At 38.2% G+C, this 13,222-nt stretch overlaps 1 protein-coding gene across 1 annotated transcript; it reads left to right on the forward strand.

Annotated features, from left to right (window-relative positions):
• The first annotated feature begins 591 nt into the window (after positions 1 to 591).
• On the forward strand, positions 592 to 12,836 carry LOC132844911 (transmembrane protease serine 6). Its single transcript, XM_060868795.1, has 18 exons — positions 592 to 865; positions 2,344 to 2,467; positions 2,617 to 2,759; positions 4,477 to 4,544; positions 4,633 to 4,820; positions 4,962 to 5,003; positions 5,357 to 5,561; positions 6,607 to 6,743; positions 6,898 to 7,010; positions 7,165 to 7,274; positions 8,770 to 8,912; positions 9,041 to 9,139; positions 9,395 to 9,508; positions 9,638 to 9,754; positions 9,937 to 10,105; positions 10,363 to 10,634; positions 11,420 to 11,556; positions 11,760 to 12,836. The coding sequence occupies exons 1-18, from the start codon at positions 788 to 790 to the stop codon at positions 11,919 to 11,921; spliced, it is 2,421 nt and encodes an 806-aa protein (XP_060724778.1). The 5' UTR covers positions 592 to 787; the 3' UTR covers positions 11,922 to 12,836.
• The last annotated feature ends 386 nt before the right edge of the window (positions 12,837 to 13,222 follow it).

Consider the following 13,222-nt stretch of genomic DNA (forward strand, 5'->3'; position numbering starts at 1 on the left):
AAGAACGTTTCCAGAAAAACTGGAAAGAAAGAGAGAAGAAGAGAAGAACAAATATACAGTAAGGTAACAACTAACCAGCAAACGGGAAGCTAGTGATTTTCTAAATTATATAGAAATGTATTAACTAAATTATAAATTGTATTTTATCAATTATATTTCAAATATTAAATATCAGAAACAAATGGATTTCATTTACGGATAACAACAATTTATATGTTTGTGCTAGCAAAATGTCAAATAATTGGCTTTATTATCCAACCACAACACATCATATCACTATGACTGCTTAGGCACTAGCAGCCTAGGGTATAAACGAAGGTCCCTATAGGCTGCAAAGAATACGTTTCCTAGCTACTGTGTCCATGTACCATGCATGTATTTAACACTCTCTGCATTAACACTCATTCAGATTTGCTAGTGTTTTTGCTGTGTGATTGCTGTTAGTGTTTTTGTCCAGTATTTAGATCAAATGCAAAACAGGGACAGGGGCAAATCAGCAACCAGGACAGTTTAAGAGCAACAAGAGGATATTGATTCATGGCAAACTTTGGATTTGTAAATAAAAGGGAAACCGGAGCTGCTTTTCTGGTGCTCTGGGGTCATTAGGCCTGCTCAAATGTCTGGGCGCAGGTGGCACTGAAGCATGGGGAATAATTGGAGTGATATCTGGAGTGATATCTTTTTTTTTTTTTTTCACAGCAACACACTTGTTGGAAAGGATTGAGTGACTATTGTTGTTTTTTTAGTTTGGAAATGCATCAAGCAGACGTATCAGTCTTGTAGTATTATGGAGCACAAGAATACAGAGAACTCGGTGTACTGTGTGGAGTATGGAAATGGAAAGGTGGCTTGTCCTGCCTTGCAAGTAAGCGCTTTATACCAGCATTAAAATATATGCATAATGGGGTTTAAAATTTATTTAAAGTCAGTGTTTAGCACAGACACCTGAGAGATAAGTAACCGTAATATTTTAGCAGCCTGATAATGTAGCTTCTGAGCGACATAAAATAAAATCACACGAATAAAAGCTCTCGAGAAATCATCTCCTGTGATTGTGATGATCCGTGTGTTTCAATGTGATCCATATTGATGATGAATCAGGATATTGAAACTACTTCTAAAATGGCAATCCAGTGTTTTGTCCCTATGTGTGGCTACAGATCTTACTCTAATCTATCACGCCTGATAATAATCCTTTAGTATGCTCGATGAAGCTGTGAAATATTTTTTTAGGAACAGGCTTTGACACACACAGCATTCTCGTCTTTACATAAACATGGAATTCATCTTTACACCTCAATCTACTTTATCTTGAGGAGTTTGATTACTCAGATTTAGGTTATTTTGGTTTTGGTTTCCTGTAAAATGTCACCTGTAAACAAAACTGTCATTTTCTAATGTTTCATAATCTACAACTGTGGTTGTGTTTTATGAGAACAATCCTCATGTTATTCATGTTTCAGTTCCAAAGCAGACGCATCTTTTGTGCGCTTTTCTGGCCACTAGCTTCAGAATGCTTGGTTGAATACTGATTGGCTGCAAACCTGTACATATAAACCCTACCACTAGCAAAGCCAATAAACAGGTGCAAATTTACAAAAGGCTGAAGGCTGCATTCTGATTGGCTCTCCTCACTTCTCTTCAAATCTCTTCAAAAGGTCTCAAAGTTGTGTGTAATAGGAATGTTTTAGATAGATAGATAGATAGATAGATAGATAGATAGATAGATAGATAGATAGATAGATAGATAGATAGTTTTCTGAATTTTTGTGCATATAATCCATACCACTGTTAAAGAATACAATTACTAAACTGACTCAAATAGCTCAGTATTTTAACCTGGTAATGGGTGGAGCTAAGTAGGTGGAGCCAAATTCCCAAAACCGTAAAGCTTGCATGGCTCTCATCACTTCTCCCCAAATGTCTCCAAAGGGCGTCAAAGTTGTTTGTAAATGTTTTAGTAGGCTAAACTGAACTAAAAACTTAATTCAAATCATAGCTGTTTCAGACATGTTAACTTTTCAAACCAGTGAAGTTCAAGTTCATGTTTCTTTATTTGTCATTTCGCTACATGTTGAGACATGCAGTGGAACGAGATGTCGTGTCTCACAGGTCAAACGGTGCAACGTCCATACAGTACAGACATTAAACATCAAAAAACAACACAAAGCACAAAACAAAGCAATACAATTTAAATACACATAAAAAAAAACTGTTCAAAAGGTTGATGATCCTTCCTTTTGGTTTATTTGATTGTGGTCAACTTTCTATTACATTTTTTTAATCATTGTATAAAAAACTAGGCCAGATCTGTGCTGTAATATGTTATTCAACTATTTACAGGTAGGCTCTGATAACGCGCCAACATTGACGTATAAGGTGGCCTCACGGCGAGCTATTGCCCTGATCATCATCTTCATTCTTCTGATCCTGGCTGGAGGTTCAGCCCTGGCCTGGTATTTTTTAGGTATAGGTGGAAAAAAAAGCACTACATTATTTCACTAGATCAATGGACTAATAAATGGAATCCAGCCGGTTTTACAATCTAACATATTTTAACAAAGTTTAATTAAATCATTAATTTTTGCTATAAAGATGTTCCTTCTTTCTGTTTAGAGTACAGAGTGTGGGTCTTAGAAGTACAGGTGGAGCAGCAGTATATAGGCCAGATCTCTATCCTGAACAGGAACTTTTCCACCGCTCTCTCTTCCCACACCAGTCGAGCTTTCCGGGAGGAAGCACGCTCCGTGGAGGCCATGGTCAGAAACAACTTTTATTTACATTTACAGCATTTAGCAGACACCCTTATCCAGATTTACTTCAATTTACACAACTGAGCAATTGAGGATTAAGGGCCTTGATTAGGTGGCAGATTGGTGGACCTGGGATTCAAACTCATAACCTTCCGATCCGTAGTCCAACACCTTAACCACTGAGCTACAACATCCTCCTCATACCACATATGACTTTCATAGCAGAATCTAAGACATTACTACAGCTTTCAGTTCCAACCCTTTTTCATTAGAACTGATCAAGAAGGTCCTGTATCCTAGAAAGAAGATAGATCTAGAGGAACGGTTTATGGTCAGTGATCACTGATCATTACTTTTGTAACAAAAACGAACAGTTCCACTTCCATCCTTCACCCGATTAAGCATTTTTGGTTCTCTTTGTCTTTGATCAATTCGTTTACAAGTTTATTTATGTTTCTAATTAAAATTATAGTTGCCAGGTATAGTTTTCTTTTTTCAAGAGATTGCAACATCCAAATGTGCTAAAGATATCAGATGATTTGTATCCCATTGGTGGAAAATCTAAGGTTTGAAATTGATATTCCACTCATCCTCACAATTAAGAAAGAAATAAAACATTACAGGGGGGCACGGTGGCTTAGTGGTTAACACGGTTGCCTCACACCTCCAGGGTTGGGGGTTCGATTCCCGCCTCCACCTTGTGTGTGTGGAGTTTGCATGTTCTCCCCGTGCCTCGGGGGTTTCTTCCGGGTATTCCGGTTTCCTCCCCCGGTCCAAAGACATGTATGGTAGGTTGATTGGCATCTCTGGAAAATTGTCTGTAGTGTGTGAGTGCGTGAGTGAACGAGAGTGTGTGTGTGCCCTGCGATGGGTTGGCACTCCATACAGGGTGTATCCTGCCTTGATGCCCAATGACGCCTGAGATCACATCGGGTCACGGGGCACAGGCTCCCCGTGACCCGAGAATAGTTCAGATAAGCATAGAAAATGAATGAATGAATGAATGAATGAATGAATAAAACATTACAGGTCATGCTGTTAAAATAAAATCCAATATGGGGTGGTGTGATGTGGCCAGTCACTGATTATTTTTCCAATAATGTCAAGTGTCTTATTAAACAATTTTTAATCCATTTATAGTTCAATATTGTGAAGACTCTACAGAACAAGTTCGTTTCTCTAGAAATTGGATAATAAAAATGGAAAACTTTAACATATCGAAGTTTATACAGAGCGTCCACTAACTATGGGATTAGCCTTATTCGCTTATTTCTACTCAATAGTCCAATATTCATTCATTCATTCATTCATTCATTCATTTTCTACCGCTTATCCGAACTACCTCAGGTCACGGGGAGCCTGTGCCTATCTCAGGCGTCATCGGGCATCAAGGCAGGATACACCCTGGACGGAGTGCCAACCCATCGCAGGGCACACACACACACTCATTCAATCACACACTAGGGACAATTTTCCAGAGATGCCAATCAACCTACCATGCATGTCTTTGGACTGGGGGAGGAAACCGGAGTACCCGGAGGAAACCCCCGAGGCACGGGGAGAACATGCAAACTCCACACACACAAGGTGGAGGCGGGAATCGAACCCCGACCCTGGAGGTGTGAGGCGAACGTGCTAACCACTAAGCCACCATGCCCCTTAGTCCAATATTCTAGATGTAAATAATAAATATAATAGTATTATATCTCATTAATTCTTGCAGCTTGAGAAGCTTGTGAAGTCCTCAAATGTGTTACGCTATTTCAAATCTGCGACCGTGTTTGGTTTTAGGTAAGAATGAATTACACATTTCTTAAATTTTCAACACATTATCATTGATGAACACGTTCTTGACATTGGTAAAATGGTGTTTCCACAGTGAGGGCAATGTTGTAGCACACTTCTGGCTCATCCTTTCCCTCCCTGAGAGTCATGTTGGGAAGGTCACCATGCAGAAGGTCAACGAGAGCTTACTGGGAATCATGCAGAGCATTAGAGAGACAGGTGATAAGGATACAGTTAACTCAGAGGGATATCTGCTTCTTCTGTCCTCATTCTCCTTATCAGGTAATAGTGTAAAAACACTGCAAACTCCACCACAATCTCCATTGCAGCACTGCTTTTTTATTTCCACTCATATGTCAAAGCCTGTTTTTTTTTATGTTGCGTTTTGTTGATTTTCATTTGTTTTGCTTTTTTTTTTTACAGAAACCCAGCCCAAAGTTATAGATTTTTTGCAAGCCTCATTTGGTATGACATTTTCAATTTTATTTTCTGCCTTTTATTTTTACGCATGTCTGATCTAATATGAACAAAGAGCAGTGCTTGAGCATATCCACTCTCTCTGTGTTGTTTTTTTTTTCACTTAAGCCTGCCTGGGGATTTATGTGTACTGTACCTGCCTGTAATGCTGTTTCCATGAGCATTTTTTTTAAATCTATTTCTATCTTCTTGAGTTTCCATTTCCACATACTGTATCTCTTCTCTTATTTACATTTCATAATTACCCTATCCAGCTCTCTGTTTCAATTCACTTCCACTTTATTGGAGTGATTTGATTCAGTGGTTTGATTTATACTTATTCTGTTTCCTCTGTGCCTCAGATTGCTACCGGTATCAGTCGGTGACTGACAGCATTCCTGTTGTTCTGAAGGGACCGAATACCCAGCGCTCGTCCTGTCTATGGCACCTGAAAGCCCCTGAGGGCTCCCAGTTAGAGCTGAGGGTGGAGTGGCTGCTACCTGAGTGTCGAGACCGGCTGGCTATCTATGACTCGATCACCCCGGCTGACTCCTCACTCATCACCTCGTGAGTTTCATTCATTTCTGAATGGTTTTGTGTTTATGAACAACACACTAATATACTAATAAATTACAGTAGGAACTATATTAACACTCAAGGTATGATTCCCAGCTCCTGTGTGCATGGAGTTTACATGTTTCCTCTGTGTACGGTATGTAATATAGAAAATGGAGTGATATCAATGTAAGTGATTAGATGAGAACCACATCAAGGTGGTCCTTGCTATACAAATCTCTTTTATGCATTGCCATAGCTAACAGTGTGTCATATGAGTGAGTCCACAATTGTGCTGCTACTGGTTTACTCGCGCTCACTCACTTATTTTCTACCGCTTATCCGAACTTCTCGGGTCACGGGGAGCCTGTGCCTATCTCAGGCGTCATCGGGCATCAAGGCAGGTTACACCCTGGACGGAGTGCCAACCCATCGCAGGGCACACACACATTCTCATTAACTCACGCTATCACACACTATGGACAATTTTCCAGAGATGCCAATCAACCTACCATGCATGTCTTTGGACCGGGGGAGGAAACCGGAGTACCCGGAGGAAACCCCCGAGGCACGGGGAGAACATGCAAACTCCACACACACAAGGCGGGCTACTGGTTTAGCTATTCCAAAAAAAAAAAAAAGCATTAACCCATCTCAAGCAACAACATCTCATTTTTACAAGGTTAATTTTGATGTTAAAGTTACAGGTTTGAGTAATTTAGAATAAGCGAATACACAATATCTGATTAACTAACATCTACACTAATAGCATGTTGCATTGCAGAGGGAACTTTGTTGAAATCCAAATATAATTGAAAATAAAGAAATAAAGTTCAGTGTGTGAAGTGGATTCTTTATTGGGGTAAATGAGAGCAATAAGTTAACAGGGATGAGTGAATTTTGTTGGAATATATTTTCTCTATTAAGTACGTATATGAATCCTCAATCTTTGCTAAAAGAAAACCCTGCTAATACATTTCTTCATTCTATTCTTCTTTTCCCATTCTTTTCCCCATCCTTCCTTCAATTCTTCCTTCAAATATCCCTTTTATCTCAGTCTATATGGCTGTAGCAGGCATGAGCAGGTGGTGCAGGTTTTATCCTCTGCTGATTGGATGACAGTGGTGTGGAAACAGGGCCAATACAACTATAAAGACCCGTTCTCCCTCTCTGCTCAGGCCTGGCCTAAAAAGAGTATGTCGTTTAATGACTTAATGTAAATTTTATAGTTCAGATATAATTCATCTTTTGGATGGATCTGGTTTATCCATTTTTAAACTAGATCAGATTTTGGACTGAAAAAAAAAAAGGCCTTGGACCAGAGTTGACTTTTTTTTTTTTTTTGTAGATTGCTCCTACGATATCAACTTGGAAAGAATGGAAGGAGTTCAGGGGAACCTACGGACCCCGTTCTACCCCAGCTACTATCCACCTAATACTAACTGCACCTGGCAGTTCACTGTGAGTCACAAAGTGATTAGCCTAGCTTTCAGGAACCTTGGATGATAGATGAATGAGTGAATGTTGGAAATTGAAAACACTTTCATGCTCAGTATTTTCAATAAAAAAAAATTCCATTAAAAATTCCATTAAAATCCAAAATCTCTGTGTGTAGATACCCTCATCGAATTATGGACTGACCCTGGAGTTTGAGGGTTATGAGCTGAGTCGAGCCAGTTACAACCACAACTGCACACAAGGCCAGTGGCTCATTCAGAACCGCAGGTGAGCTTTAATCTTTAATACGTCAGGAACGTGTTTAATACATTCTTGTAAAAAAAAAAAAAGAAAAAAAAAAAGAAACATAAAATTCACATCCTGCATTATATCAAATTCATCATGAGCTTGTGCACGGTCATGCACGGTCATGCACGGTCACCGGGAATGTGCCCGTAACTATATTTTCAATTAATCAAAATGAATTCGTATCCTGAATAATTAGAGCATAAACCATCAAAGATTCATTGGTTTATTATTTCTTCCATTAGAATCTGCCCTAGTTTCTTTCCAAATTACATAAATAAGGCCCAGCTATGTTCCCAATTATACAAAATAAAATGTAAATGTGTTTAACATCTTACAACTACAAAGGTTGCATCAGTGTTGTAGAAGTGTTTTTAAACGTTACACAAGAATTTCCTCAGATTTGAACATTAAAAAAAAAAAAAAAATGTGTTATTCAGTTTCATTTGACATATCATGCTTGCTTTTACTCACTCACTCATTTTCTAATGCTTATCCGAACTACCTCGGGTCACAGTGAGCCTGTGCCTATCTCAGGTGTCATCGGGCATCAAGAGGCGGGAATCGAACCCCCAACCCTGGAGGTGTGAGGCGAACGTGCTAACCACTAAGCCACCGTGCCCCCTACTTGCTTTTAATTATATGGAAACAAACAACATATAGCCCTAATTTATTATTATGGCAAGTAACCAGAACAGGAAACAACGACCATATAAGGAAAGGACAGGTGGCGTATAGACTTCAGTGTGTCAACTGGTGTAGATTCAGCACTGACATTTACTAATCACACCCTCCAGTGTCACCCAAATAAGGATGAGGTTCCCTTTTGAGACTGGTTCCTCTAAAGGTTTCTTCCTCTTTCTTCTAATCTGAGTTTTTCCTTGCCACAGTCGCACCAGTCACCTCAGGCTTGCTCACTGGGCATAAATACAAACACATTTAAATAGAAGTCTAATATTAATCTTGAATGTTTGTATACATATTCGTATAATGTTAAACATTTTGTACTTCTTGCAATATTTCTTATGTTCTGTAAATCGCATTAAAACATTTACCTAAGCATAAACCATAATCTGCGCACTACCGTTCCTTTCCTTATATGGTCATTGCTTCCTTTTGTAGTTTCTCTTTTGGACTGATCATTAATTAGCGTCACGTTTTGCTTGTTTCCTGTGCATTATTTGTCTGTTTATCTCAGTTCATCTTTTGTCCTTGCCCTGTCTGAACTCTAATGCTGTTTATTTCTGATTTTAAATATTGTCCATTGTTCTAATTACCAGTGTTGAATGAACTTATCCAAATAAACATGCATGTAAGCACGTATTTGTGTCCTGTATGTCCGTGTGACAATATATACAATAAATGTTTTTAACAGTGATTGTGTCCTAAATTTGTTCAAATGATAATACAGTGAATGGAAGTCTATGTGAATGAGTGAAATTTGGTAATGTTTAAGTGACGTGTGTTGTGTGTACAGAATGTGTGGTACCAGGGCTCTGCAGCCGTACGCTGAGCGACTTTACCTCCACTCCTCCACCACCACCGTTTCCATGACGTCAGAGGTGTCACTCACAGGGCCTGGCCTCCAAGTCCATTACAGCATCTTCAACCAAACAGATCGTTAGTTCTCACACACACACACACACACACACACACACACACACACATCTGAACACACTGAGACATGGTGCAGTAGACATATCTGTGACATACCTGATTGTTATGGTATTGTTGGTGTGTGTGTTCAGCCTGTCCTGGACAGTTCCTGTGCAGTGTCAATGGCCTGTGTGTGTCTGCATGTGATGGGATCTCAGACTGTCCTAATGGTCTGGATGAGAGAAACTGTGGTAAGAGTGCAATTACTGTGATAAAAGTTCCCTATAACAAAAAATCGGTTTATGTCTGTACTTTAGCTATGGGGATGACGTGTCTGATTAAGAATTAGAATTTCACAGATGAAATCTATGCAGAATTACTAAAATTACCAGCATATAATGGTTTTTCAGCGATTCAATACAGAATCTTAATTGTATTTTAGGTTTAACAATATTGCTGCTCATCGTCTTGAATTAACATGATGCATACGTTTGTGTGTGTGACAGTGTGTATTGCTCAATACCGCTGTCTCAGGGACAGTCAGTGTGTAGACTACTACAAGTTGTGTGACCAACATCAGGACTGCACTGATGGGAGCGATGAAGTGAACTGCACAATAGGTATGATGCACAAAACACACACCATGTCTACATAAAGTGAAATGAATATTTAGGAAAACGCAAATACAGAGGAAAGCTCGCTGATGAATATTATACCTTGCTATGTACTGTACTTGTGTGTATGTCTAGGAGTTCCTTGTACTGATAAGACTTACATGTGCGCTGATGGAACCTGTTTGAAGAAGCAGAACCCTGCTTGTGATTTTATCAGCGACTGTCCTGATGGTTCTGATGAGAAATATTGTGGTGAGACTATAAAAAAAAACACCATTCTGTCACAGAAATCCAGAATCTCTAAAAAAAAAAAAAAAAAAAAAAAAAATCACATATATATATATATACAGTTTAGAAATGCTTCAACAACTTCCTGCATTTTCCAAATAGTACTCACCATACAGAAACACACATTCACACACATATTCCTACAGATTGCGGTCTGCGTCAGTTCAGTACTCGAGTGGTGGGAGGAGTCAATGCGACAGAGGGGGAGTGGCCATGGCAGGCCAGCTTGCAGATAAATGGACAGCATATCTGTGGTGGCGTGTTAATCTCCCCTCAGTGGGTGGTGTCTGCTGCACATTGCTTCAACGATGATCGGTGATTAAAGCATGCTGTGTGATGAACACTAATGCTAAAATATTAATATTAAAAATATAGTGAAAGACAAAACAGAATATATTTACTGTCAGCCAGCTTCTTACTGTATATCGCTTAAAGATATTTAAGTTTGTATGTACTGTACTTATATAAAATGTCACTATACAATACTCACACACTCAGTTCTTAAAGGCTATGAAAGGAGACAATTTTACTAGGTATGAAGATAACAAAGATGCTTTCTTCTGCTCTTTTAGTCTGTACTCGCCTTCCGTATGGACGGTGTATGTAGGTAAGCTGCGTCTACGTACCTCCACTCAGACTGAGGAAGCTCTTCGTGTGACCCACATCCACCTGCACCAGTACTACGATGATGAGATCCACGACTACGACCTGGCACTGCTTAGGCTTGAGAGACCCATCTCAGCAGGCACACTGGCACTGCCCGCCTGTCTGCCCGAACCCACACACCAGCTGGAGCCCGGTCTGCTCTGCTGGGTCACGGGCTGGGGGGCGCTCAGAGAAGGAGGTGAGGACATGCATACTGTATATACACTGACATTTAGAGAAATTGGTAGAAGAAATCACAAAGCTGACCCCAAATTTAGAGATAATTGAACTTAAATAATAAATGTTAATTAACTTTGATATACTCCACTTTTACCATAAAAAATAACACCAAGGTTATTTGAATCTGACATGCATTTGATATGAGTTTCATTTGAGACGAGATTAATGTAAGCTATGATTCATTTGAACTGAGTCATTTGAACTGAGTTTCATTTTTTCATATTCATTTCATTTGAATTGAGTTTCATTTCATTTTATCCGAGAGTAATTTGGTCTGAGATTCATTTTAGCTAAGATTCATTTGAACCGAGTCATTTGAACTGAGATTCATTTTATCTGAGAGTCATTTGATCTGAGATTCATTTTAGCTAAGATTCATTTGAACCGAGTCATTTGAACTGAGATTCATTTTATCTGAGAGTCATTTGATCTGAGATTCATTTTAGCTAAGATTCATTTGAACCGAGTCATTTGAACTGAGATTCATTTTATCTGAGAGTCATTTGATCTGAGATTCATTTTAGCTAAGATTCATTTGATTTCATATTCATGTCAATGTGATATTCATTTGTTCACCACTTTATAATGAAACAATACTTTAAAATTGCATAACCAAAAATACACACTACACAATTTGTACCACACACCTTTTTTTAATGAGTATAATGTTTCCTTTTTTATATTGTATATAATTTATTTGATCTTTATTATTCATTAATGATTATTTAATATATAATCCCCCAGGTGGCATAAGCGACATCCTGCAGAAGGTCGATGTGCATCTGGTCAGCGAGGAGGCTTGTGTCCGTTCCTACGGATACATTATCACTCCCAGAATGCTGTGTGCTGGTTATCGGCGTGGAGGAAAAGATGCATGTCAAGTAAGATGCCTCTTCTCTTTATCTCTCATCCTCTGTCTTCTATCTTTTTTTTTTCTCAATCATTCAAGTTTTTCCTCCACAATACAGTATGTAGTCCAAGTAGCACTAATAATTGTTGAAAGATTATAAAAATACACTTTATTTTAATATACAGATATACCAATCCAGCGTTGCTCAAATTTGCTCTCCATCTCTCTCCACAGGGCGACTCTGGAGGGCCGCTGGTTTGTCAGGAGACATCCGGTCGCTGGTTTTTGGCTGGTGTAGTGAGCTGGGGCCGTGGCTGCGGCCGAGCTGATTATTATGGTGTTTACACTCGCATCACCAAACTCTCTTCCTGGATCAAACAACTCATCGCATCCTGACATGCAGGACACACTGATCCTATTCTCAGCCAGGAGCTGCTGTCAGCTAGTCCTAGACTAGAGAGGTGTGTAGGTTTAAGTTTAGAGAAGGAACAGATGAGAGCTCCAGTAAAGTTGATGGACTGCTATGCTACTATGATGGTCTAATTTTAACATTAGGATTCATTATTGTTTATTATTCCACTGCAAAAAGTGAAAATATCTTGCATATAGATTTCCTATTACATTGAATTTATTAAACATTTGTTTACACTGTGCATTTCAACCCTGAAAAACTATTGTATTATTGGCAGATATTTAAAAAAGAAATAATTATATAAAATTGAAGCATTAAAAATAAAAACATCTAGAACATCTAGCTTTATATTGCATAAATGTATCTACAAACAAGCTACTGTATACAGTTCAATCTCGTAATCAGAAATGAGATAAATAAGACATATTTGCGTATTTTCAAGATATTTTCATATGCTTTGATATTTGTTTTTGCAGGGTAGATCAGACCTAAAGAGTGTATTGTATATTGTAATGAGGAAAAGAAAGAAACATTAAAATAGGAGAGATAGAGGAGTATTTATAGCCTTGGGCAGCTCAGTATGGAAGGCTGGTAACTCTTTTACAGAGGAACGTTCACTGTGTTTCAGTTTTGTTCACCGTGTAACAAACCCACATGTATATTCTGAAAGAAAATGTCAAATTTTCACACAGAATTATTTTGGACATATTTTGGCATGAGCCTTTGGCCATTCGTTATACAGTAGGTTAAAAATTTGCAAACCGGCATCTCTAAATATCTCTTTTAAAAATTCTATATTTTTATATATGACTTTTAAAACAATTTAAAGTTGCAGACAAAAAAAAAAAAAAAACAAACAAAAAAAAACATCTGTAATATTGCAGATTCTTTAACTTTTATTTATTATCCATTCACATTCTTTTTATATTTGCATTCATTTCCTAATAAAGTTAAAATTGTATTTCACTGTTTTTTCATTGCATTTATCTCGTCTAACAGCTGGTAGAATATTTATTTATTTATTTATTTATTTATTTATTTATTTAGATTTTTTTTTTTTTTTTTTTGGAGCCAGAGTGAATATCATAAACGTCAGCTTGGCCATGTCTAGCTCTGGATAGTTCTTTTTTTATTCCTCCCATGCAACATCTCCAGTTGTCACACAAAAATGGAAATGTCCCTGTAGTCTCTCGAAGATACACTTGCTTTAAACTGGAATACAGCTTTCATAGAAAGTTATAGTAGAAGTTTAAAAAAAAATTCTAAACCTGTAATTTCAACAATT

This window comes from Tachysurus vachellii, chromosome 4 (genome assembly GCF_030014155.1).
Source record: "Tachysurus vachellii isolate PV-2020 chromosome 4, HZAU_Pvac_v1, whole genome shotgun sequence".
NCBI lineage: Eukaryota > Metazoa > Chordata > Actinopteri > Siluriformes > Bagridae > Tachysurus > Tachysurus vachellii.